This window comes from Amphiura filiformis, chromosome 6, assembly GCF_039555335.1.
Source record: "Amphiura filiformis chromosome 6, Afil_fr2py, whole genome shotgun sequence".
Lineage (NCBI taxonomy): Eukaryota > Metazoa > Echinodermata > Ophiuroidea > Amphilepidida > Amphiuridae > Amphiura > Amphiura filiformis.
In genome coordinates this window covers 38,623,344-38,651,110 of record NC_092633.1, presented here as the reverse complement: position 1 = coordinate 38,651,110, position 27,767 = coordinate 38,623,344, and the positions used below count along the sequence as shown (strand labels likewise).

The window sequence follows — 27,767 nt, the reverse complement described above, 5'->3', positions numbered from 1 at the left end:
AAATATTGTGAAAACAATTATTAGTTCGGAAGCTATAACAGCTGAGTTACTTTTTGTGCAGACTTTACATTGAATGCAAGTAAAATAGTTCTGTACACAGCAGGTATTTACGCTTGAAATACGAAATCAATGGACGCATTTTCCTTGCTAGAAAAAGGCAAACTGCCATTGTTGTCATAGGCTTAATAGGAAGACTTTCAAAATTCTTGGGGCTGAAACTTGAAAAAAATTGGGGCTATACTGGGGGTACGCGAGGGGGGTTTTCAGAAAATTTTATAATATAATATAGGTCACAAAGACCCTTTTCCCCTCTATTTTATCACAATTTTTTAAGTTCACCAAGGATTATTGGGGGGGCTGAAAGGTATTACAGCCCCCGCACCCCCACCCCCCGGTTCCTAAGCCTATGGTTGTTGTTTTAACTTTCGGGCGCAGTACACCAAATCACTAAGCAAAAGGTGCAATGGTGATGAGTTTAGGTTAAAAGTATATGGCTACTGGATATAATGCTGTGTCCTTTGGACCATGTTCTTCGTGAGGTTGGTGTGCTAGCCTATGAAAGCTGCTATCCCATTATATTCAAGAGTAAATGTTATCCAAACCCACATCAAAGCTCTCACCGGGCGCCCATTCCTATTTAAAGGAATTTTTATTAAATTATATTACTGAAATTGTGTGTGGCTTTTTGTGATTTATTCGACTTTTCTCTTTTTAAGCCACATGACATTATTAATTCGTTTCACGTCCCCACCTGTTTTAATTTAACATGAAAATTGAAGAAAAAAAATATGGACTGATCCCAGAAAGTGAGGAGGGAGGTGGACTTGAAACGGTTTTTTTTATATTTATTTGGTCTTATGATATATGATTAACAGCGCTTAGAGGTCGCTTGCGATCTATGGCGCCTTTATAAATGTATATTTATTTTATTATTATTTATTATTAGCCATACAATTGAATACAATGTACCTTCCAATCTATCAGACATACGAACGTGTATGGAAACATAGAGATCCAGGATTGGATGCAGATGTCCTCTGTCAGAATTGCATGCTGCAATTTCGTCACCTGCCGCCAAGAGAACAACGTGTTAAAGTAGAGACGCTTCAAAATGTAGGATATATCTGATCTATGCCGACGACCATGGCAACTGGACCACTTTGAAACGCCTAATCTTGTCATCATGATGTGTCGTTCTTTTACCTCCTATTCGCAAGTCTCTAGTATTGTAAAACACTTGTTCTTGCGTTCTTATAACTACCTGTTCAGAGTCTCCCTAGGTGTAACAAACAGACGAATACCCTCACATGTTCTTATAATTGCCTGTTCAGAGTCTCCCTGGGTGTAACATATAGACGAATACCCTCCCATGCGCGTAAAGTAATAGCAAACACAGGAATAACCTCTACCGATGTATCCACGGACAGGTGAAAGTTTCTTAGAATATGTGCCACGGTAATCTTCATTTCATTCATCGCAAAATTTTGACCGATGCAATTCCTACAAAAATGGTACAAAATGATTAGATTGAAAGATATTCAAGGAAACTATTGTTGACTATACAATATTAATACTGTTGAACTCATGAAGTTGAAGGACACACACACGAGACAAACTGTTTTCAAGTTTCGATACCATCGGGTGGGTATTAGTATAGAGCAGTCTATCTGGAATTGATCCAAATCAATTGTTATTGCCACACTCTGGTATATACACCAGGCACAAAAAGAAACTCGTCACTTATAAATCATCCTTGCTGTTCAACCTGATAATTATTCTGAAATATGCATTTTATTAATTGGACTTTGCTTTCTCATTTGACACCCTGTTCGTAAAAAATCGAATCAATCAATAAAACACACAAGTAACAGGCATAATTGAATCGTTAAAATTGCAACTTTTGATTTTGGGGTTTGACGGTTTGGAGGAGCATATCTTGGTCAATTCTTGCAGAGAAGATGTAAGAAAAGGAGAGAGAACAGAATTACATCCTTGAGATAATCCCGTAGGTAATCCTGTCGCACCTATTCATAGTCCTTTATTCTCAAGTAGTTACACATCTACTTGAAAGCAGTCTTTGATCATGTTGATGTGATGTGTGTTGCCGACCACGGTTGATTAATTTTCACTCCGGAATTGTAAATATTTCCAATGTTTCTATAGATAATTCCTTGAAAGTATGACACGTGGTACCTGTTGCTCTGATCATGCTGATGGGATACCACACGTGGATACTACAAGAAAGAAATGTAGTTTTGTAAAAATTCCCACAAAATTCGCCCATTTTTGTAACATATATTAATTATTTGGGAGAGTGTTTTAAGATTTTGTTAGAAAAGGGATGATTGTTGATCATCTTTATTTTATTGTTTTATGTATTTTCCTGTCATTTCCTGCAAACCTAATAAAGATATTTTGATACTTGAAAATGGTCTGTATCATAAATCGTAGAGGTTGAAAGTGTCAACAAACGTCAGAAATTATAATTTGCCATGGAACTTCGGTCATATTTTATTTCAAATATAACTGGATGTTAGGGTCTGCATGCATGGTATGCATAGTATGATGGTATACAGGCACTGACCTTTCCCTAAAACTAGTAAGCAGCAACTTGTGTATCACACCCATCATGGGTTCAAACCCCGGCTGTACACATATTTTGTTTGAGGATAGCTTGATCTATCTCCTTTTCCTCACATCTTCTCTGATTCTTGCTCTATTTTCACGAACAGGGTGTCAAATGTATATTTCAGAATAATACAAAATTATCAAGTTAATTGAACAGCAAGGATGACTATAATTGACGAGTTTCTTTTTGTGCCTGGTGTAGACCCACGTATTACCACTGCAATTAACAAAACGGTCAATCTAGCATGATTATCTGAAGAAAGTCGTCGGAAATCGGAATACGAGGTAAACCATCTTATAACCTACCTTGGTCCGGCAGAGAATGGTATAAAAGAATGTGGTGATCTATCTAAAGTAAGTCCTGGTGTGAATCTGTCTGGTATATACTTCTCTGCATCGTCCCATATGTTACCATTATGATGAAGACCATATATAGCAACACCTACTGGGGTACCTGATTGTATTGTAAATGAGCAGATCCATTAAACGTGATCAATATTTTACATTGTCTTTACCATTACACATTTTTGAAACTTTTTAAAAGGGTCTTGACAAACTATATTGTGCATTCGTTGAAAGACCGAGACGAAGTCCCATCAGCAATAATAGAAGTTGTATTGCAAGCTACATGGACCAGTTTTCCTTTGGTGAACATTGAATGAAGGCCTCAATAACAGATATCAAATGAGGAGTAAATAAAATAGTGATTTTAGTCCACATTTTCTACAAATGACTGAACTCCAACTCTCATTATTCATTAAAAAGCTTGTACATGCAATCATTATTCAATTCAAAATACACCCAAATTTAGGATTTTCGATTTTTTACCTACTTTTTATTTTGACCCGGATTTCAAGCGATCATGACTTTGTGATATCTGGAACAATCATTCGCTTCTCTTTTTTGGTACATTTGTCGCAATCTGTTAGCATCAAATGTACATCTTTTACATGGTTGTAGGAAACTCCAAGAAAAACATGAAACTTCGTGAAATATTTCTGACCTGGAGGAATGACACGGCCATCTTCCAGGTTTATCTGACGATCCACTTTTCTATTGATTATTGGAACGGGCGGATGCAGTCTTAAACTCTCCTTCAAACACATGGTCAGATAAGGTAATTTGTTTAGATCCTCCCTGAAAAGTATATAGTAATATGGATAAGATAAAATAAAATGAAGACCAGCAAAATAATAATATACACAACTTATACTGTAAAATCTGTCATTCGTATGAATGCTACAATGTTTATCATGTCACCACCGAACCATCCAATTACTGATAGTCTGATACAATAATCCCCTCGTGTGGATCTTAGAGGGGATTATGCACGGATGAGTGAACATCACTCCAGTAATTAAGCCTCTTTTATCTTCATGACCTTGGAGGAGATTACTCCTTAGAAGAAATAAGAATGCAAATGTTATAGACGAATCCAACGAGCCAAGTCATGGTCAGGATTTGGTCGGCCATCTTTGGTTACCCGCTAGCACCAACCTGGTGTTTTGAGCGCCCAATTGTGCAAATAAAAGCCGCCTAACACCTAGAGAAGATGCAAGGACGAGGAAGGTTAATAGAATAATACAATAGAGATAATTCCGCAGGTAATCCCGTCGCATCTATTCATACATAGTCCTTTTGTTCGCAAGTACATCCATTTGTAGCGTTTGATATGGTTCAATGCATAGATACCGCGTGTAGTTAATCCGATTATTATGTTACTTCAACAGCGAATAGTAGACCATGTAGAAGCTGTGTGTTTTGCCGAAGGGGACTGTAGGGCCTATTGTGTTGTAAACTAAAATCATTCTTTTGTCTACCTGTGTTTTCGCGGAAGGTGTAAAACGGGTGATGGAATGCAGTTTAAAATTTCCGACAAGGCCGAATCATTTCACATTTTGGGTGCATTGTAGCCGACGGGTACCCAACTAAAGGCTGCTAGTCAGGTGTAGGAATGCGTGGATTTGGATTCGTCTATAAAGCACTTCAGTTAAAGTAATATCAAAATACAAAATGAAGCCTTTGTCCGTGCCATGTGGCCCACATGATAATTGGCTCAGAATATGAGCTTACTAATTTAATACACAAGTGTTTTGTTAATGTTTTACTTATTTGTTTGTTTCAACATACCATTCAATTTCATCAACTGACTTCTTATCTAAAAGTTTGTCAACCTCGTTGCGACATCTCTGTTGATATTCAGGGTGCCGGGCCATATTATATAACATCCAGGATATGGCGCTAGCTGTTGTATCATGGCCCTCGAACATGAATGTATCAACCTCATCTTGAATTTCTTTTTCAGTCAACCCATTGCCATCTTCATCCTTTATGTTAATATAAAACAAACATGTAATGTAATAATTACTATTATAATAAAACACCGAGAAAAGCAATAATAGTGTAATTGACATTATTGGTAACCGCACACAATTGATATTTGATGACAAATACGCTCCGGAAGATTTTTTTTTGGGGGGACAATGGTGCCTGGCCAAAATTATTGGGGGTGGGCAATTTTTCACTCCCTAACCAGATCTGATTCGGCTCATCAGATTAACCTCTGTGATTCTAATGTGGACACAAAAGCAATCACGCAAATCAAGACCAATCCATATCAAACCATATCATTCACTCTATGTAAATATAGTGTGATGTGCCCTGAGTAATTTAATTACTTAGTTTTGTGTACAAGCTGAAAGTATTTCATGAGATGGGAAACCCCCTTGCACTTGCAAGAGTTGGTGTGTAGTCATTTTGGGATTCCCACCAAATTACTTTAAACAAAGTCAGATCTATGTTTGGAACTTGAAATCCCCGGTCCCGGGTATTGGCACATCCGGGCCCCCCCCCCCCCAGGAAGTGATGTAATGTGAAAGGTTAATGTGTATAATTGATCTTGGGAAATCCCAAGATTGCATCATCTGTTGTGAAGATGTGAATGAAGTAATGGTTTATTAATAGATGATGGGTTTTTGCATGAGTACTGGTATAAAACGTGAGAACTTCTCATGTGTGTGTTGGTCTTCGTGCTTCAAAAAAGAAGTACATTTTAACCAGTTTACATATAACAATAACTGAGTTATTTAATACAGCAACGAAGGAGATTTATGAGTACGCGAATGTGCTCCTCCTCATTAAAGTTCTTCTGTCGACTTTCTGGAGTCTGGTATTTTAAAACAACACATCTGTCAAATACAGTGGAGCAGTGCAGAAAGAAGGCCTGTTTCTTGGAGAAAGAGTGATTGGTGAAAGAACAACCATTTTTGGAGAAAGCAGCGCAAGGGGATAACCGTTTGGAGAAAGCAGCGCAAGGAAATAAGTGTTTGGAGAGAGCAACACGTGAGGATTTTATTCGCAAGGATATTTATAAACGCAAGTGTACAATGGACTTCGCTGATTTTCGCTGGACAAGTGAATAAGGATATATACATCAGCCGTCCAGAACATTGTCAAGAACTCTATGATCACCAACAAGAAGACTGATGGTTAAGTACTGATTAATTTAAAACTGTGATTGTGTGATTATATTATGTATGCAATTGTTGTTATATGTACCAATCATATTTTACTTTCAAATAAAGACTTAGATTTTGTTAGCTTAATCAAACAGTGTATGTGTGTTGTGCATTCGTGTGAATTTGGGTAAAAGGTGATTTTGGCCCTGAGTCAATACGACTCGTAACAATAGTAACAACTTGTACTTTGCCTCGAGATACAACTGCCGTGTGTCCTGATTTCATCTTCATGGCTTAATTGTTATGCTCTTGTATAAAGTCACCGAACTTTAGATAATTTGAACACCATGGCATTTACCTTTGCACCCAGAAGGATATCAACAAAGTCAATATATTTTTGTTCATCTTTTCGGTGATATTGCCCTGTTTTGACATCCCTCACTCGTTGAGCTATAACATCCCTGGAATAGTTATGGACCAGTCTGCACGCGCGTCTCCATCGCCAACCACTTGGTGACATATGATAAATGAAATCTATGTGGTATGGTAGAAATGCAACTCTTTGGACGACCAAATAAGTTAACTGAACAACACCTTTAAGGTATGGGTGGCGCATTCTGTTGACAAAACAAATCAAGGAAGGTAATGGGTTAAAAAAAATATATACACAAAATATACCTGTAACACACCCCTCATCTTATCTTGTAAACATAATAGCCTAAACAATAAAGATAATTATGATTGTGTGATTGCCCGGGCGGGTAAATTAATACTACGTTATCATCCACAATGTCAACAAATGGTCACTTGGGAAAACGCTTAATATCCGAATATATCAGAAAGTAACTTTTAAGTTAATATTTATTCACGAAGTGCCAGGACTAATCTTAAAGGGGTCTGCATAAACCACACGGGTTAAATATTTATTGAGGTGTGTCGGGAGGTGGTGTAAAATAATTTTTAATAGAAAATGTGCTTCGCATGAGTTTACATTATGTTTCTCATAATGTAGTGCATTTTTGCCTAAATAAGTCTGTAATTTGATTTGACATATGTTCCGTGACAGCACAACGCACTTCATGTATGGACGATCAAATTGAGTACATGTAAAGAGCTCAAACGCGGGCACTTATAAGACCGTTGTGTTGATGTTGTAAGCACAAAGTTACAAAATTGCACAATGACTTACTTTTCCGTTTGACAGTTTGTATTGACTGAAAATATACATTTCAAAAGTGAATCCAATGTGAGCATGCTGATTTGTTTGAACATCTCCATGGAAACCTGCTCCTTGCCTTCACACATCCTCTTCCATTTTTTCTATCAAAATTAACAAAGTTTTTATTTTATCGTGATATCAACATAAAATATGTTACATACAGAGAAATTAAAACGTGGTTGGTACTATTATGAAATTTCTTGATTTTGTTCTTTTGATGACCGTATATCCCAACTCTATTTATCTGTTGTTAGTACCCTGTCCTAAATCGTATCCTAACTCTTATAGCTAAAGGTATAATTTATCAATAACGACAGTCTCAGATATATTGAAGTGGCACCCAGTGGCGTAGCGTGAGTCATCTTATTGGGGGACCGACCATGATTGGGTGCACCGGGCCAGATGGGGTGGGGTATGCACAAGCGGTTTTCGGCCATTTTGCTATGGGATTTTCTAAATTTTCTGCACCACTGTTAAGTTACAGTATATTCATCCTTACCACAAGAACGGCGGTGGATTCATTGAATAGTTTAGCGTATGGTTTGAGAATTTCAAAATGGAAGCCTGGTGTGAGTAGTTTTCTATTTCGACTCCACTTGTTCCCACTGCTTATAAGTAATCCGTCTCCGATCCACGGTTTTACTAACCCATAACTGAAGTCATCCTTCGGGGCTGCAAATGAACCGGAAAGTATATCAAATCAAAGCAAATTTATTACTCTAGGCCCTACTAGGCCTGTGCCAAAATAAACTCAAATCGTCAATTAATTTGGTACTTTTCAAGCCGGAACCGCATGAACGTCCCAATATACCACCTATACCATGTTTCCGCATCCGATCTGCATCTGCTAGTCCTGAGCTGAGGTGAGCTAGTCCCAAAAATGTTTTGACATCCCTCACTTGTTGAGCTATGACACCCCTGAAATAGTTATGGACCAGTCCGCACGCGCGTCTCCATCGCCAACCACTCGGTGACATGATAAGTGCCGCATTATATACCCTAACCCTAAACGTTATCCTATAAACCCTCGCCCCTTAAATTACAGTTTATTAGCATGATTAGTATACTAGTAGTTGAAACATTTATTTTAGTCATGGTTTTGACCTGTCAAGATCAAGCCTAAGCAATGATAGAAAATTCGGATATTAAAGTCGTGAACCCTATACGTGTTTTTGTTCCTTGTTTGCGTGTTTGTTTGTTTTGTTTGTTTGTTTGTTTTAAATGAAGCCATTTGAATGGTACCTACATGTAGAAGACAAAACTGCCTTGACTGCATCTGGCGTGCCAGCTCCAAGGTAGCAATGGAACGGACCAAACCAAACCTGCCCAACATCATTGACAGTCGTCATCATCTCACTCAATTGGTCCAAAATTTTCTTAAAATCTTTTGCCTGGTTACAGAAAGTAGATGTCATAAGATTTTAACCCGACAAATATTTTATCAAAATGCAATGTGACAATAATAAAATTATATCAATATTTAAAAAAAGATATTAGATTACAAAAGAACTTGGATTGTAGTCGTACTGAATTATTACTTTTGATATAATTGTAAGAAACCCTTGTAGGAAACAATTGGACATACGTATCTGGAGGCTGCTTTATCGAATCCTGGATGGTCATTAATTGGCTATCATTAATAATCCTAGTTGTTTTGGCATATGCAAGGATATTATTCTCCAAAAAGGCTAGTCAAATCAGACGCCTAAGATTTCTTGGAGGTCCAAGATTGATCATTTACAAAGGCTTAGTGATGGATGGTATCGAACTTTTCTATCAAAACGTATACAACTTCACACTGTCCATTAAACAGTTATGCAAGGTTGCAAGTGGGGACATTATGTGGGATATTCATTAAAACTATCAGTAAACAAGAAAGGAGACTCAATTTAACTTATCTCATGCACAGGTCCGAGCCGCGTAATAAAAAGTGAGTTTTCCAGTGTTATTTTCAAAATAATGTGTACTTACCAGATACATGTGTCCCAGAAGCCAATGTCGCGGTTTGGCTAAAATAAAAGGAGCCAGGTCTCTTTCGGTCTTCCATTTTATTTGAAATAATTTCCATACAGATGCTACAATAGTCACAAATGCTCCGATGAGAATGGTCAAGCCAAGTGTTTGAGTGAAATCACTAAGGGCCAAAGATGACAGAGATTTCACATTTGTATCACTCATCTTGTTGCAATAAAATACTGAATTCACGGTATTGTACGTCACGCGTCAAAACTCGGAAAGTAGTAGCCCAGGGTTTTTTTAAAAACGTCTCTGTCGAGTCGATAGCCAAAGACTTCTTCAATTGACGTCAATCATATTGGGTTAATTTTCTGATATGATTTAAGGCATATATCGAACGCAAAAGCGGGCGCAAAAGTTCATAGTGTATAATAGCAAGATGTTAATAACCTTGATAGTGTCAAATTTACTGCAGCTTTACTTATCAAGTGCACAAAGTTCGCACAATGACGTCATGATTTGATTTCCATACTTCAGTATTGGAAACTTCCTTCCTCTGAACGCAAACGCGGGCGCAAAAGTTCAATAGTAAGCTGTAGTCTTGATCATGCAAACGGTATTATAAATAGCTGTAGTTGCAATCAACAAGTGGACAAAGTTCACATATAACGTCCTGATTTGCTTCCGGGGGGCACTAAAGTATGTACGCATGCGTGACAAACTTTTTTGAAACACCCCTAAAACGAGTTTCACCCTACCAGCAAATTTAGCCCTTAATATTTAATACAGAATTTACACCCTAATGAGTTTTTGGCTAGTAAAAATAATAAAATGTACCCTTTTTTTTTTCGTAATTACCAAATTTGAAAAGGTACCCAAAACAAGTTGTTCAGTTTCAGAAAACTACCCTTATTCTTGAAAATCAGTGTTTTTTAGACCCTAAATGCTTCACGCGCGTAACTTGCCTTTCCATGAAGCTCTCCTTCCTTTGACGATAGCAGAACAGGTTTGCTAGCTACAGAACTGATTATCAAAGCACAAACTCTGGCACAAACCAGTCGCCAAAGTTGGAAAAATCTTCTTGCTTTCATATTTTGACATTAAGGGGACTGATTTAAATCGCGGGTATTGGTGACGTAATTTTTCGTTTGTTGCACATTTTCATTTATGGATTTTTAAATTCTGAGTACAGAAACCCTATTTTTTCAATAAGCAAGAAAATAAGGTTTCACTGGGTTTCATTTGTTTGTACCGCACTCTCTGTCGTTGCTATGGGCAGACAGAGGACAAAAGGCTATTCACGGTACAATATTACTGCAACTTGCATAATACGGAGACTACCATTGTGTGCTATATTGTTTTGTGCTATTGTAACCGTGCTGATCGCGTATGCGGTAGAGACGGCAATTACTCGCTACCTGGCAATAGCACACATCGTCATCATCCCTATATATCTTCGTGTCAAAAATTGCCGTGATAGTACAGCGAATCCTCTCGTTTTTCAACAGCTACGCATCGCAATTTTGTTCGATTAGGCCGAGCGACTCAGGCTAATCATACCATGACTATCATATGAGATACCACAGAGTTTCTATATTCTACACATTATTACGATTTGTGCATGCTCTAGTACCCCATATGATGTTTCTATTACAAGAAATATCGATTTGTTTTCAGGTAAAACCAGGGTTTTGTTTCCAGTACACTCACTCGAAAAGCAATACACTAATTAGCGGGGCCTTGCATCTTGCTGTGGATATCTTTTACTGCAATTTATAAGTAAAGATTTTGAAATCCAAAGTAAAAATTGTGATATATTTAATTTTGAGAATTACAATTATATAAAAGAACACATTTAGCCCATCCAGCTTCTTGCATAGAATATTCGATCGTGCACGTGTATATCACAATGCATATGTAAACTTTCTTTATCTGTGTCAACAATAGAATATTGATCACCAACGGAGTATGGAGCGGGATATGAATAAAATATTTATCATACAGGGCGTTGACACTGTGTAGCGCGCCGTATTATATGGCCTGGCGGTTGTCGCATGGCAAAATGAGAAAACTATAAAAACATGCATGCATTAGGATTGTGGTGTTATATATTTATTTGTTTATATTAAATGCATGAAACATGCTAAATTATAAATTCGTTAACCCCTGCACAGCGACAACGCCTGGTAGTTAAATAATTATGTTGAACAGGCAGGGAAACTAAATCAATACACGTGTAACTGCTATGCAAGCGGATACACGTGTATTGATTTTGAGACGATATATCTTCGGATACCGGGGTAGCAAATGATGAATATCTCACGTGATTTTTGGTTTCAAAAGAAACCAATTGTAAGGCTTGCACTTGCATATATGTGTCGAAAGAACATGGTAGTCGTAAGCGTGAGTATTGACAAACAACCGTACGTTTTGAAATCAAAAACTGAGAAAAATTCGGATTTTATATGTGCAGAAAAAATCGACTCCTGCCCTCATTCGTCAACACTGTGGGGTTACCCATAACCATGATAACACGGTACACTAGCGCATCGTAGACCACTGGTAGAGGTAGTCTAAAGCAGATGACGTACCAGACACAGTGACATCAATAGCCTTAGTCTACTCCATCGGTCCATGGTCTCAAAACTATTAAACAGGTCGGAACAAAATGTACATGCGTGGCTGTTGAAGAACTATAAATGGATTCAGTCTACCGTCATGGCGATATGAAGATATCGGGCGATGAAACTGTGCCATGTCTGTTCATGCAATACGCAAAATATCACTGGTTTGAGGTCGTATCACACACGGCCAGTATAGTCTCGCGTGATACGACCTCAAACCAGTGATAGTTTTCGTATTACGACCGAGTGTGATACAACCTCAAACCAGTGATATTTATCGCATTACATGAACAAACAGGGCTATAAGCTAATAATGTATTCGATTGCACCATTGATTCTACAGTATTTAAAACACATTTTATTTCACACTATCAGTAAATGGTTATAACTTATAGTTATCATCTGAAATGTAATACATACTTGTAACTATCTTCAGCAAGTATTTATGTATGGATTTCCATTTTGTAAATTATTTTAATAACGATTCCTGTTACATTTCCTGTATTTAACCCTAGAACTACAAAGGGGGAATGTACCACCCCACCCCTGAGAATTTGTATCCGTCGCGCGTAAAAAAATGCACGCGCTTACGCCCAAACGACTTAAGCTAAACGTAGATCCATGATCCATCCTTTGCGCTCATTTCAGTAGTGATAACATGTGACATTTTTACCCCAGCACCTTACCGGGGGTAAGACCGGCCATCAAAGATGACCATAGAGTCGGATTGGTGAGACCCCAATGATTTTCATTTCGCTCTTATGAAATTATTCCAAGAGCTACTGACTTTTTACTTGTTAGTTAGGTGAAAATAGTCATTTCTTTCTAGAAGGAGGATGATCAGATTCCATCACTGCTAAATTATCATTGCGCATTTTGCCTAGGTCTGGATCATGGGCCATCGTCCATGGCTCCACGGACACATGTGTGTATGTCCTACGGACCACCCTAGGTAAACAGTCTCCCCTATTGCACAATGTTCCTCCATCCTTGCTCTTCCAGTACTTCATAACGTGCGTCCCTGCGTTTAAATGTAATTGTTGTATAGACGCTTGAGTTCATATTATTGGAAGGTTACGATCTGGCAATTAAGTCTTAGGACTATATCTAATCATTCCGTTCAAAACCGGCATGGTTCATCAATGCGGTACATGCAGTGCTTCACATTTAGGAAATGTATGCATGTGAATTGGATTTTGTTGCAACATAATAGTAGTAGGTCAGTTCATACTTGGACTCGATCACGGGTGCGATCATTCGATTTTGAAATATTATTCCAAGTATTTGCTTTCTTCATGACTGCAGTGGATGAAGAATACCCCGCAGCCAGTTTCGATATTGGGCAACCATGGTAACGTCTGGCTGTTCCTATAGACATGCGCGATACATCATGTGAGAACAGGATCTACCCGCACGAAATAAGAAACCACGAGAAAAATTGTTCTGCCAGCCAGGCCTGATTGCGAAAGAATTACCAGGAGTACAACACGGACGTCATAATTACCGAATCACAGTATCTCAGGCTGCCTCATTTATCATTTCGTTCTTCAATTACTTAGGCCTATACATCAAACTTGAAGATCAGGTTTTGGTAATGTTTAATTTTCTTGGTTTCACATGTAACCGTATTCCATTTTTGGCCCGCAAAATGATTGCAAACATTTCCACGACCGGGACGGATTCGTCAACAGATATTTCAAAATGGCGCATAATTTGAGCCATGAGGATCTTCATTTCTTGCATAGCAAAGTTCTGTCCAATACAATTTCTGAAATACAGAAGAAGAATGTGATTACCGGTCAAAATATTAAAAATTGATTTATTGATTTATTGATTGATTAATTGATTGATTGATTGATTGATTGATTGATTGATTGATTGATTGATTGATTGATTGATTGATTGATTGATTGATTAAGGGGGTACTACACCCCTGGCCAATTTTGTGCCTATTTTTGTATTTTTCTCAAAAATTATAGCGCATTGGTAACAAGTAAGATATGTATATTATAGGGGCAAGGACTACAACTACTGCACTGAAAATTCAGCAACTCAAGACAAGTAGTTATTGATTTATTTATCAAATATTGGTTTTCCCCCATTTTTGACTGTAACTCCACAACTGTTGTCTGTGCTGAAATAAAATTTCCAGTACAGTAGTTGTAGTCCTTGCCCCTATAATGTACATATCTTACTTGTCACAATGTGCTATGATTTTTGAAAAAAATGCAAAAAATAGGCACAAAATTGGCCAGGGTGTAGTACCCCCTTAAATGATTGATTGAAAAATACTGTTGTGACCCACCCCAAATTCAATTCACACATAAAGCCAGTCAAGGATTGTGTCCCCACCTGTCACTCCTCTAATCTAGTGTGATGCAACAAATCCCTCAAGCAGCCTTGCTCAGACCACTCCCAGGGCTCTCAAATTCCCCTCTAATCCCCTTCTCCTTGATCATTTGGTCACTAATTTGCATAATGCCATATAGGGCTTAGATCATTGCACAAGAGTTTTTCCACGTGGTCAGTCTTGATCCTGGTATGAAACATGTAAGACATAGTTTTGATGTCGTCTTGTACAACACCTATATGCTAATAAATGAATGAACTGACAAGATCATCTATCTAGTGTATTCTTGAGTCTACAAATAAATAGTGTTCCGAAGAACACAACATTGGCGGCTAGCGGTGGAATTGGACTTTAACATGCCAAATTCGAACATGCTACCAGTTACCCACATAATTGTGGCAATGTCCATGATGTTGATGCCTAATGGAATTAGCACCAGTCATGCCAGTCTGGACTTCAATGATCTAGATATTTCAAGAGTGGGACAAGGAGCTGTTGCTATGATGCAAGCTACTGCGGATGAACTTGACTGTGAAGATCCCAATCTGCAGATGAATGGAACTGAAGGAGGCTATGCTTTATTTTCAGTGAATGGTGAACTACCGCCTAAACTTTTATACATGCATGTCATATGCATGCTGAACAATGGATCTCCAGCACTTTTACATCAAAGATGATAAAGGTATCCGACTCATAGATTTTGGACAATTGTCTCAACAGAAGTATAGTGATTTGTAAGTTTAGAACCGCGGTTATCTATTTTATAGTTTACTTTTTTAAAGATGAATCGACCGTATATATTCATATTGACTTTGAAACTGTGCCTGGTGTTTTATCGTTATGGGCCAGAGTAGGTGGCCCGATAATCGGTTTGGCGACCGAATCAGGAGATTCTCTGTATTATGTAACTTTTGTGACAGCGATTCAAAAATCAAGTTGTTACCTGGTTCATCATCGACGGATCATATCTATCTCAGTGTGGACTTCTTTATAAAGAAAAGTGGACTTGTGCGGACAGGCACCGCAGCGCAGGAAAGAGTACTGGCAGGCATGGACGTCTGTTACAGTAAATTACGCCATGGCATTTTTAGAGGTATACATGTATCTGCGCTATATGAAGACTGAGTCGGTATGTTAATTAAAAGGCATTTGGAAAAATGCCACAGTACGTTCTATTTGACAAAGTGACTGTCAATGAAGAAACTGATGATGAACAGAACAGGTTAAAATTTTGTTGCCGTTTCATGGCAAATCACGTCGTATATGTCCCACGTATAAACACAGCTGGGAGACGCTGCAAAAGTTTTCTGGGATGGACTGTGGCGCGCCAAAGAAATTGCAATGAGAACAATTAATTAACACCAAGTTTAAAAGTAACTTGTCACATGGATAACTCAAGTTCAATAGCAAAACATTTGCCACTTTTGATGACTGAGCAGTTAAAATTAGACACATAAATTCGTCTTTTTTTATCCGACCTACATTGGACATGGACTAAAATTGAAAGCAGCTGACTTCATCATGATAGGAAGAACATATTGAACTGAACTTGAACTTGAATAAGAACTGAACTTGATTGGTTATGGATTTATAAAACATCAATGTGGAAAGTTATTTTGTTTTAAATGGGAGGATACATTTGGGTTTTTTTAAAGTCCTAATTGTGAAGTTTTGTTACGCACCAGATTTATTAAATGTTACATGTATTGGAGTCTGGAGATCAGAAGCACATGAAAGGTTAACATATGGTCATGGTTAAGTACATTAATGTGATAAATTTGTTTGTTTGTTTTTAAACAGTGAAGATGTAAACATTGAAGTATATCGTTAACAGTATTCAAAAATACTGTTGAGGTTGAACCTTGTATGTTGCAGTACAGGTATAAGTAATTGTACAGGCATGAAAAGTTATGTGTGCTTTTATTTCAAATATTCCAAGCATTATGAGCATGTTGAGATTTAATACATGTATGTGATCATGTTTTGGCAAATCTCGAGTCTCGTTCTTTCATTTTCAATGAATAAGCAAAACTTAGGTTAGAATTATTGATTTTCTGATTGGTCCATGGTGATTGGTCAATGTAAATGTTTTGGGGACCTGCAATTAATTTTCCTTGAGTTGAGACATTGGTTTTAATAAGCATAATGAAGACTTCAAGTTCAAATTTTGTGTGATTATTTTGGTCAATTGAAATGTATCTTTCTGTTAATTGTTTTGTTCATGACTGTGCCAGACCACGTATATGTAATTGGCCTTTTGATTTTGAAATGATTATGTGTCCAAATTTTAAGTACAGTATTTGAATTGCTTGGAATGACTAGACTAAATTAACTTGAGAACATTATGGTTGACTGCATTGGAAAAGATTGATTTGATTATTATTGTTTTATCTAACCATTTCCTTAACCACAATGATGTTGATGTTTACGAATCATAGAGAGCTCTGTATTATATAAAGCTCTATGTTGCGAAGTCACGTGTCACATGTTAAAATTAAGTTTTGTAGAGTAAGATATTTAAATACGTCATGGATATTACGCATTTAAGTTGCATTTCAATTGCGTTAATTGCTTGCGTTTCATGGAATCGTTCGCGTTTTAGTGAATTGTGATTTAGCCAAGTTCATTCTCGTACATCCGAGATAAAGGTAACAGAAATAAGCTATTGCTCGAGTAGGTCCAAACTTTATTATGTTTTGGATGATGGATGTTTAATTCACATACTAAGTATTTGATGTATATATCTTGTACAAAGAACAAGATTAAATTGTGTGCCTTGATTTGATATTGATTTGGGGAATTTCTGGGTTTTTTTCGCGATTATGATTTTAATTTATAGGCCAAATCTTGTTATGGCTATTAGAAACGTTCGTTGTGAAACTGTGTCTGTTCGCCACGCTCACAGTTTTGTTTTCAATGTTTTGGAATCGGACACAATTTTGAGACAAAAGAGTATCAAAGTTATATAGAGTCAAAATTGATTTAACAGGTCAGCTTAAAATTCTTGGACCATGCGTATATGTTTAGTTTTTATGCAAAAAAAAAGTTTTTCGTAACTTTAAAAGTTGTTACAAATGTAGATTTGTGTTAATGTAGATTTTGATAATTTTGACAAGGGAAAATGTTTTGAAATTATGCTATGCACATTTTAATCATATGGACTGTAAGCATTAATATAATTTCATGTAGGGTCAAGTGACCTTCCCTGTCCAGACAGGGGATTATGACACCACATGCCCATTCAGTCATCATGTTCAGGATTGTCCTTCACATGCTTGTTTTGTTTACTATCTGTCAAAAACATTTGCTCCCACATTTCATCAATTTTTGGTTTGTTTTTGTTTTAGCTTGTCTGTATTGACATTGATGATGTAACTTTCCCCATTATTAATATTTCTGTATAGTTTTGACATACAAAGTAATGATAAAGTATGAGTAGCATTATAGTAGCATTGTTGCATTTTAGATTTTGTAGCTAAATTTTGCATTCAGTTGACATTTATAGGCCCAAACAATGCGGACATTGTTTCGATCAGGGGAGGGCAGTGTTGTGACCCACCCCAAATTCAATTCACACATAAAGCCAGTCAAGGATTGTGTCCCCACCTGTCACTCCTCTAATCTAGTGTGATGCAACAAATCCCTCAAGCAGCCTTGCTCAGACCACTCCCAGGGCTCTCAAATTCCCCTCTAATCCCCTTCTCCTTGATCATTTGGTCACTAATTTGCATAATGCCATATAAGGGCTTAGATCATTGCACAAGAGTTTTTCCACGTGGTCAGTCTTGATCCTGGTATGAAACATGTAAGACATAGTTTTGATGTCGTCTTGTACAACACCTATATGCTAATAAATGAATGAACTGACAAGATCATCTATCTAGTGTATTCTTGAGTCTACAAATAAATAGTGTTCCGAAGAACACAACAATACCTTGGTCCTGCTGAAAATGGGACGAATGCATAAGGAGACCTATCACGACAGTTCTCTGCTTGAAATCGGTCTGGCTTAAATTCACTGGCATCTTTCCATATGTGTTCGTTTCGATGTAAGCCGTAGATAGGAACGATAAAGTATGTACCTTGAAAAGAAAATTCAAAATAAGACACGGGATATATTCACCGATTTTCAAATGGAAAACAATTTGGTGAACTGAAAGGCCTTTATTTGATGCTATATGTGTAATGAACTTTATTTATCATCTTGTGTGTCTACAGTACACGATTTGAAGTTATTGTTGGGAACTCAGGCTATGACCATACAGGTTTATGCGTAAGGCTCATCAACATAATTTGTCACGTAATAAATCGCAATATCAACACTTCCGGTTTGTAAATCTAAACACCAACATGATTTACGCTAGCCCTATCATAGGATCTTTAGACCGTGGTAATCCTGAAAAACCCACGTTATATCCAGAGGTCTGATAAACCCAGTGACCTCCGAAAAAAATTTCTCGGGTGGAGCAGTCACTAGGTTTTGACAGTCCTCAGAGTATGGCGTATCTCGGAATTTAGCGAATTTAAAAAGGCTCTATATGGTATGGTTGATCTGCGCCAAAAGGCTACAGTCTTGAGAAGGGTGAATATGTTTTCCATGATTGTTTCGTGATAAAACTGATTTGTTTGAGAAAAACGCGACACCTTATAATGAAGACTGCGGTAGTTATGTGTTGTCTCCTCATAGGAAGGTTCCTCAAAGAAAGACCAATAAAGCAGATTAAGTTTTGGGTTATCATTAAGTCTTTCCATTTGACATGGCTATATTTACCCTTTGGCGCAATTCTGCCATCCTTGAATGTCAACGGCTGCCCTACTTTACGCATGATGACTGGAACAGGAGGATGTAAACGGAGACTTTCTTTGATACAAAGAGTCAGGAAAGGTAGTCTAGTCAGGTCATCCCTGTAATGAACAAGTTTTTAGAAAGAATAAGAATTTCGTGCTTGGGCCGTGCGGCATGTGTACACTTTGCGTCAATTTCACCGCACTTTATGTGCCCTATTACCTTGTTTTACATGTTTTAAGCGTAGTATGTTTACAGCGTTGCATATCCAAAACCAGAATGGTACAGGTGGTACGACCATACAGGGAAAATGAGAGAAGAAAACATAATAAGCCCGAGATTTCAAGTTCAAATTTACATTATTTTGGGGGTGTTTTATCCTTTATTACAATGAAGCGCTTAGAAAAACTGTGGTACAAGAGAACTATTTGAAAAACAAAATATAAGACAGACAAAAAAAAAAAAAAATGCTTTTTGTCATTCGAATCATATTATGCTGAACGTTGTATTTGTTGTTGTTTATTAACGCTCTTAAACAATAATACATATTTACCAATTTATCACTTCATCTTCTTTGCTTCTGAATAACCCATCTATTTCTTCACGACACTTTTGTTGGTACTCAGGGTGTCTGGCCATATTGTAGAGCATGAATGATACGGCGCTGGATGTCGTGTCGTAGCCCTCGAACATAAATGTGTCGACCTCGTCTTGAATTTCAGAATCAGAAAGACCCTTACCGTCTTCGTCCTATAAGGCCAGTGAAAGAAATGAAAAGACAGACCATCACGATTTGTTAATCAAGGTTAGGGTTACTAACCCCAACCCTAACCTTAAACTAATTAACAAAACCGAAGCCCCCGATCCTAATTAACATATCGTGATTGTCTGTCGTAAATGAGACATAGTTAGTTCGGTTTATATAAAGCGGAAATTATTCGGCTTTTGTTACTACGCGCGTCAATAAAGTAAATTCACATCAGTTTGCGCTAGTCACGCATTACGCAACGCAGACCTAGCGTAAGCATTGCGCCCAACAGCGTGCACGCCATTCTATATCAATACACAGTGTTATGAGTCTTACTTTTTTCCGCCTTTTATAAGCCGAACAAACTTTACCTAATTTAGTTCCCATAACCCTACATGCACTAGTTCCCAAGACCATACTTTTGGAACGCAGGGTCTTGGCGCAACTTCAACGCAGCTCCTGACCGCATTTAGGTTGTAATTGTAAATCTGGATAGGGTAAACTGAGCCTTGTCCAAGTGCACAACATGATTGCGCTGCAGGGGTTCGAACCTATGATCTTGAGCTACCTCGCGATTATGAATGGACACCGTATGTTACTGCCGCCGCCACCATTGCCTTCTATGAGTACATAGGTGTAAACTAAATAAAACCTGACCTTCGCACTAAGTAGAATATCCACAAAATCCATGTATTTTCTCTCTTTTTCTTTCTTTTGGTATTCTCCAGTGCTGAGCGCTTGTCTCCTTTGTTTGATAACACTGGTAGAATAGTTATGCACCACACGACAATTGCGTCTCCATCTCCATCCGCTGGGTGTTAGGTGATATATAAGATCTATGTGATAGGGCAAAGTGGTCACTCTCTCAAATACAAGGCTGGTTAGGTTTTGTACGCCTTTGATATACGGGTGTTCAGACCTAAAATGATATTTAAACATGTATTATTAGCCATGTATAAGCATTAGTTTAACGATATTATAATTTTTAATACAATTAGCATTAGGCAATAGAAACAAATATTGCCATTACAAGAAAATTTGATTTGTTGTCAGGTAAAACCCAGGTTTTGTTTCCAATACACTAACTGAAAATGCAATACACTAATTAGCGGCGATTGCTGTTTGCTGTGGATATATTTTACTGCATTTTATCCATAACGATTTTTAAATCGTTCATCAAAATTGTGATTTTTTTTTTTGAGAATTACACTTATATAAAGGAACACGTGTAGGTGCTGTATATGACTATAATGCAATTTACACTATGCCACTTTCTTTATCTGCGTCAATAATAGAATATTGATTTCAATCGAATTGAATACGTCTCTCCATTTTGAGTTTGTACTTTACCACTGAGCGATCTAGCGATCGATTTCTAGCCAATCAGATAGGACTCCTTTTCTTGCGTTCGGTGAAATACCAATCGCCCGTCGCTCACCAACGGAGTATTAAGTTTATATTTATAATACAGGGTGTCGACACTGTGAAACGTTCACGTTTGACGGCAAGCCAATGATATTCAATCCAAAACGTAAGGCCCGCCACTTTGCTGCTGATCAAAGTACAATGAAGACACAACTATACGACCTTTTGTCCACGATGTTGTTGATATCAAACTTTGTACTCACGTTTTTGTTTGGCACTCGCTGTCAATACTGAATATACATTTCAAGAGGCTGTCAAGAGTAAATAACGAGACTTGTTGACAAACTTCAATTGATGTTTCTTCACCACCACAAAGTTCTTGCCATTTTTTCTGTTTTTTAGAAAGATAAATGGAGAATGTTTGCAAAACAAGTATTCAATGCAAAGTTTTTGCAAGATCTAGTAGACATAAAATTATCTGTTCATAACCCTTTGCATAATGCATATTAATTATTATATGTTTATGTGTGTCATCATGCAATATGTCACGTTGTACATGATTCCTAAGCTTTTATAGCTTTCCGTTGACAACAATAATTTGTTTGTAAAACATCTGCATCAAAAGTTATATTCGGTTTGTTTTTACAACCCGTGTACTTTGAGATTGTGTTTATAGTTTGGTATTACCCAGAATCTACTTGTAGCTACAATGGTCCTCCCATATTACGGGCGGAACCACGAGACAAAGTGTCCGTTTATTTTAGCTGATGTAAATTACATTAACAGGCTTAAATAAACTTAACCATGGCTATGGTAATGTAAAACTATTTTTGCTTGTATCCCATAATAACCCCATGAGCACTACCTGCCGATCTAACATTGCCACTGATTGGTCAATTACATTATATCTTCACTTTAATCCCCTTTAATCACCAATCAGAATGGAGCTTTGCAAATAATTCACCCCAATTTTTTTTTGTGGTGAAATTATTCTAACAATGTTGCTGATTGGTCCAATTGATAATGAAAACTTCTTTTTGGCCAATCGGCAGGTAGTTCTCATGGAGTTAAAAGAAGCCACAAAAACGTACCACTAAAATGAGAGAAGAGTTGTTAAAAACATGGTTATACGGTCTGAGTGTCTCAAAGTGAAATGCTGGTGTAAGAAGCCTTCTGTTTCGAGACCACTTCTTTCCTGCACTCAGTAGTAAACCATCACCAATCCACGGACGTATGATGTTGTAACTGTAGTCATCCTTTGGCTCTGTCGGGTAATAGCAGCGTTACAAAACATTTAATAATATTGGTTCGTTTTAATCTTACGAGCATAGAGCAGACGACGTCCAGAAAACGTCCTTTTTTGTCCCTCATTGTCTGCAAGCCACTTATGAGCAGTCCGAGCAAATTAAGGTTTGAATGTCAAAAAATCTGGTGACACATTACCTAATCAGGACAGAGGTACTTGTGCATATATTGAATTTGGCAGACTTTTTTCTTTGATGGACGCTTTATTTTATTTTTGAAAATTTATCATGTTTTGGATATTTGTTTATCGTGTAATATCACGCGAATCTGCAGTGAGTTTTTATCACTTGCTGTGAGGTTTGTATGAATTGATTAGGTTTCTTTTTTCAAATTTAATAAATAAATATCATGATTCATTGTTTTTACTGCGAAGTTACTTAGATAATTTCTGAAAAAAAAACTAACTGAACATTACTATATATTCAACCGTTAATTGTATGCCAAATTTGGAATATGCAGTCGAAGCAGAATTTATTGCCTATTTCTGGGCATTATGACACCTCATTTGTTGCAATGGTCCCACTATTGAAGTCACAGCGTACATTTAAATGAAAGTCTCTCAAGATTTGAAAGTTGCAGCAAAGTCCTATTGCCTTGAATTCAGTGTCCATGGAAGGAAATGTTTTCCGCGCTCATTGGATTAATTTTCTTGTTTCGGGAATTTGGAGGGGTCAAAACATGTAATGATGTAATAATCAATAGGAAAATGTCATTATTCATATCAATGGTTATTGTTTACTTATACCATATTAAAACATTACAAGTTCAATCTTTTTTGTGACCAAGAAGGTCACAAGAAGTGGAAGACCGAGGGTTACATCTGATGTGAACACCTCCCAATCAGTATAATTATTTTGAATTTAACTTTACCACCGAAAGGACAACTTGCAATTGTAGGCCATTAAGGACCTTGTCAGTTCACTGATGTGAATAATGACAATTGTTATCAATTGTCACATGTTTTGATCTCCTCCAAATGCATGAAACAAAAAGAATAATCCATTGATAGCTGATAAGATTTCCTTCAATGGATACTGAATAAACATGATAAAAGGCAACAGGATTTTGCTGCAACTTTAAAATCTTACGCTGCGGCATCAATATTGGGATCATTGGAACAAATGAGGTTTCATAAATGCGCAGAAATAAATTCTGCTTCGACTGCATATTCCAAATTTGGCATACAATTAACGGCATATAATTAATGTTTAGATCGATACCCAGCAAACTAATCAGAAAACGTTTAAAAGTCGCGTTTTATAAAGGGTATAAACCGTTTATATAAAGGGCATAAACCGTTTTAATAACATTTAGAAAGCATTTTTGAAAACGTTATGCAAAACATTCTGTTTTTCTGTACACAACGTTATTAGGTGTCGACTGTCGACGCAATATTTTGCCAAAATGTTTGCCAAAAAACATTTTGTAATAAAGTTCTGGCAACATTTAATTTAAGATGTTGTATTGTTTTTTCATATAAATCTTTAAAAAAATGTTTTCATGACCTTTATATAACCTGACATTTAAATGTGAGTAAAACGTCTTTACCAAAACCAAAACATGCTTATAAGCCCTTTAGCTCAGAGTGTTAAATTAAACATACCAGCCGTTGACATGATTATTCTAGCCGTTTCAGCATTTCCAACACCAAGGTAACACAAGAATGGTCCCATCCAAAATTGCCCAGCATCGTTGATCTCGGTGATGTACTTCTGAATATTTTCAATTAGTATCACAGGATCACTAGCCTTAAATAAAACAAGTTCAAAACAAAAGTAAACAGTTACAGTTCCGTAGGCTGTGGTTTTGAATCGACATAAGGAATAGCCTAAGCAATAGGACAATATACAGGCTGTATCAAAATGATTGGTACCTATCAGTGGCGTAACTCCGGGGGGAGGGGGCAAGGGCAACGTGCCCCGGGCGCCACCCCTAGGGGCGCCAAATTGACCAATTCAGCATCGATCCTTCGCCCCTCCAAGCGATGAAAGTCATATTTCAGCACGAAATCAATTGAAAGAACATTTTAAGACCGATATTAAACTTCTGGTAACCAAAATTACTTAGTGGTAGGCCCTATTTGTCCAAAATTCCGCGCGCAATTGTTTGCAAGAATTGGGGGAGGGAATTATGTATGCGCCACTGCCCGCGTCTAAGATATTCTCGGGTGGGGGTGGAGGTAGGGCGCCAATTTTGTTTCTTACCCCGGGCGCTACCAACCCTAGTTACGCCACTGGTACCCATAAATGTTTATTAAAAGCCTGCCTCTTCCAAATTGAAATGTTCAGAATGTATAATTTATGACCTGTTATACAATTAATCTACAAATTATTTGGATCTTGTGTTTCAGACTCATCCATTATCAATGAAAACTTGATGGGTACTGTCATTCTGATACAGCTTGTATAGTGGGCTGAGGCTTGTGGGTTTATCATCGTTTATGCCTGTAGGTAGGGCACTATAGACCACTTGACATGTGACGTCATTGCCTGGCAGTATGCGCGCAAATTATGGTAATTTCCATTGTTCTTTCTTTGCCCTGCGTACGCATTGTAGTTTGCTCTGGGCACGTGTATTTTGAATCGCCCACCACATTTCATATAGTACAAGAAAGCCATTGAACAGTGCACCGGTTTGTTCAAGCATATCGACAGACCATTCCCTCGCCTTTGTTGACTAAACAATGATGTCAAGTGGTCTTTTTTACAATTTTTAGTGACTTGGTAATATTAAGCAGGCACTGATGTGATCCAATATGGTCCCATCTACAATGGTTAAGTTTTATAATCTCTATTCTTATAACTCAATTGTAGCATATCGTGAGTGCACTAGGAAAGAACTGCGTCCTGATAGACAGTGTTTACAATATCAAGTTTATATACCTGGATGACTGAGAATATACACAAATATAGTGTTTACAATCATATACTGCGCCCAAAAAAGTATCCGAACACTTGGAATAAAATCCTAATTTTAAAACTATACCATATTTGGGTAAATTTGTTTTTTAGTAGATGCACTATCTAATCCTACACATTATGACACCCCATTAAATCCAACGTGCAAGAAGTAAAGTTACAAGCATTTGATTAGACGAATTTTAAAAATGACAGAAAATAAAATAATTCCAAACAAATACAACAATAATATTTTGGAAAATATTATATGGTTCTGCCAAATGAAATACAGCTAAATTTTATTAAAAGACTATTAAACTGATATAATCGTCATTTGACCTCAGCTGCCAATATTTTCAAATGGATATGTTTTCCGGTTTATTTTATAAGTAACCATGGTAACTATTGACCAGATCTCCAAATCAATATTTGACCTGAATGTATTCATTAGATAATATTATTGACTAGATCTCCGCTTCATATTATTTGATTAGAATGTCCTTGTCATTTCAAACTAGTCAAAATATTCGACTCATTTTAAAGAAAAATATGTCATGTCCCGCTCTGTTTTCCTAGTCAAATTTTACCAAGTTTCTATTCAAAATAGACTAGATAATTTTAAGAGTGCCTACCCTTAAATAATAGAAAGGGCCTCATCGTGTTCCTTGAAGATGCTGAAAACTGCTAGCAATGTTAGTTTTTATGCGGAAACTGCTGTCAATTTTGCAAAAACAAACAAAAACACCTCCTTTCTTTTTATACTCACTTTTCCAAACACGTGGGGACGTGAAACGAATTTTTAAATTTTATGTGGCCTTATACTTTATAATATACTTGCCAAATACAAATGTCCTAGAAGCCAGTGCCGTTTCTCTGCTAGTACGAATGGAGCCAGGTCGCGCTGATATTTCCATCTCATACTGAATAGTTTTCCTGTTACTATAAATAATGCCATGGATATTATTCCAATGCACATGACAATAATATTGACGCCATTAAAAACAGACGACGCCGGAAGAGAAGGAATATGCGCCATTTTATATCAAACAAAATTGCTATAGTATACAGCAGCTTTGGTAAACGACGCGACGGATTGTAAAGACTTCTATTCCAATATATGTCACCACTATAGCTCACTATAATAAACATATAATAACACGAACTTGCAACAGATTGATGAACCCAGAAAGTTCGAAAACCTTTCTATATTGAACTAAACGCATATAATTGTGTACAGTACGTGAACTATTCCATATCAAATAATAACGTGTCAATATTTTGACTGAATATAAAATTTCAGGTCAGCGCACTTAAAAATGGTAAAAAATTATGGTCGAGTCGACGTCGACTTAGGGTTGCAGCTAATATGTGACCATTAAGCGCATTTGCCTATTAAATTTGCAAAAAATAAATGAAAGAGCTAGGCAACTTAATATTTCTTATTCTGAATTGGCCACTCTTCATGATGAATAAAACGGGCATTATTGAATTTATTCTATGTTTGTTGGGTATTTATAATGCAAAACTGACGTCATCACAAATTACCTACAGATGAAGGTAATGGGACCATGTACTTTTATACGAAAAAAGCTCAAATTGGTGGGGGAAAATATATTTTTATTTTCCTAATTTACACTTTGTGGAATTAAGCCATAAAACGTGAATAAAAATACATTTACATTATCAATACACATAAATAATTTGACTTGTCCCATTTAACTTCTGCGAGTTCCATTCAGTGAACAATAACATATCGTCACTTATCTGTTAAAGCCATAATGTACGATCTTATAATATGAAATTGGTTAATTTTTTTCAAACCTGATTTCTGCATATTTGTAATGTTTACACATGTCCCAACTTGCACCTAAATGGAATTGGCCACATTTGTTGTTTTTATAGGTCAACAGAGCAAAATTCGACATAAATGATAAAGTCATAATTCTTTTATTATGACTTTATGTCCTCCCATAGAACTGCATGTTAAATGGCCAAAATAACCAGTTGGATTTCTTTTACTTTACCTTGTTATTTCAGCTTAAAACGGACTGTAACCCTTCCCGACAGTTATTGTTAATATTATTTCAACATTTTGCATAAAGAATAACAAAATTAAAATTTGACGGAAATTGTACATTATGGTTTTAAGGGGTCAGTGACCCACATTTGAATAGTATTTTTGTGGGACCTGAGAGCACATCATATCACATCATAAAACAATTTCTGGCATGAAAAAAAAACCATTTTCAAGCCTCCTCCACCAAGTGAATCGCATTACAGTTTTATTTTATGAGCCTTTTTACTACGACACCCACTTTCATTTTTTGTCCACGATGCACCTGCATTCTGAATGAGAGAACACAATGCGCAACAAACACCTCAGATCACGAAGTGACTACGTAACGTAATTCAAACTTGATTTTAGTGCCTT

The 27,767-nt window shown here is 36.9% G+C and overlaps 1 protein-coding gene across 1 annotated transcript; it reads right to left on the bottom strand.

Moving 5' to 3' along the window:
- Positions 1-390: 390 nt before the first annotated feature.
- LOC140154515 (uncharacterized) lies at positions 391-26,567 on the bottom strand. The gene is made up of 18 exons (XM_072177085.1): positions 26,175-26,567; positions 24,043-24,187; positions 22,226-22,398; positions 21,398-21,525; positions 20,427-20,688; positions 19,575-19,771; positions 19,007-19,140; positions 18,170-18,317; positions 13,470-13,653; positions 9,277-9,522; positions 8,552-8,696; positions 7,805-7,977; positions 7,276-7,406; positions 6,445-6,703; positions 4,759-4,955; positions 3,632-3,765; positions 2,935-3,082; positions 391-1,500 (listed from the first exon to the last, which is right to left on the bottom strand). The coding sequence occupies exons 1-18, from the start codon at positions 26,370-26,372 to the stop codon at positions 1,314-1,316; spliced, it is 3,189 nt and encodes a 1,062-aa protein (XP_072033186.1). The 5' UTR covers positions 26,373-26,567; the 3' UTR covers positions 391-1,313.
- Between the last annotated feature and the right edge of the window lie 1,200 nt (positions 26,568-27,767).

Excerpts from the sequence above, each read along its gene's own strand:
- LOC140154515 (XM_072177085.1), bottom strand. The coding sequence starts at position 26,372 with ATGGCGCATATTCCTTCTCTTCCGGCGTCGTCTGTTTTTAATGGCGTC. Across the intron at positions 8,697-9,276 it reads TTCTGGGACACATGTATCTG|GCAAAAGATTTTAAGAAAAT; the intron begins GTAAGTACACAT and ends TTCTGTAACCAG. Across the intron at positions 7,407-7,804 it reads AATCCACCGCCGTTCTTGTG|AAAAAATGGAAGAGGATGTG; the intron begins GTAAGGATGAAT and ends TAATTTTGATAG.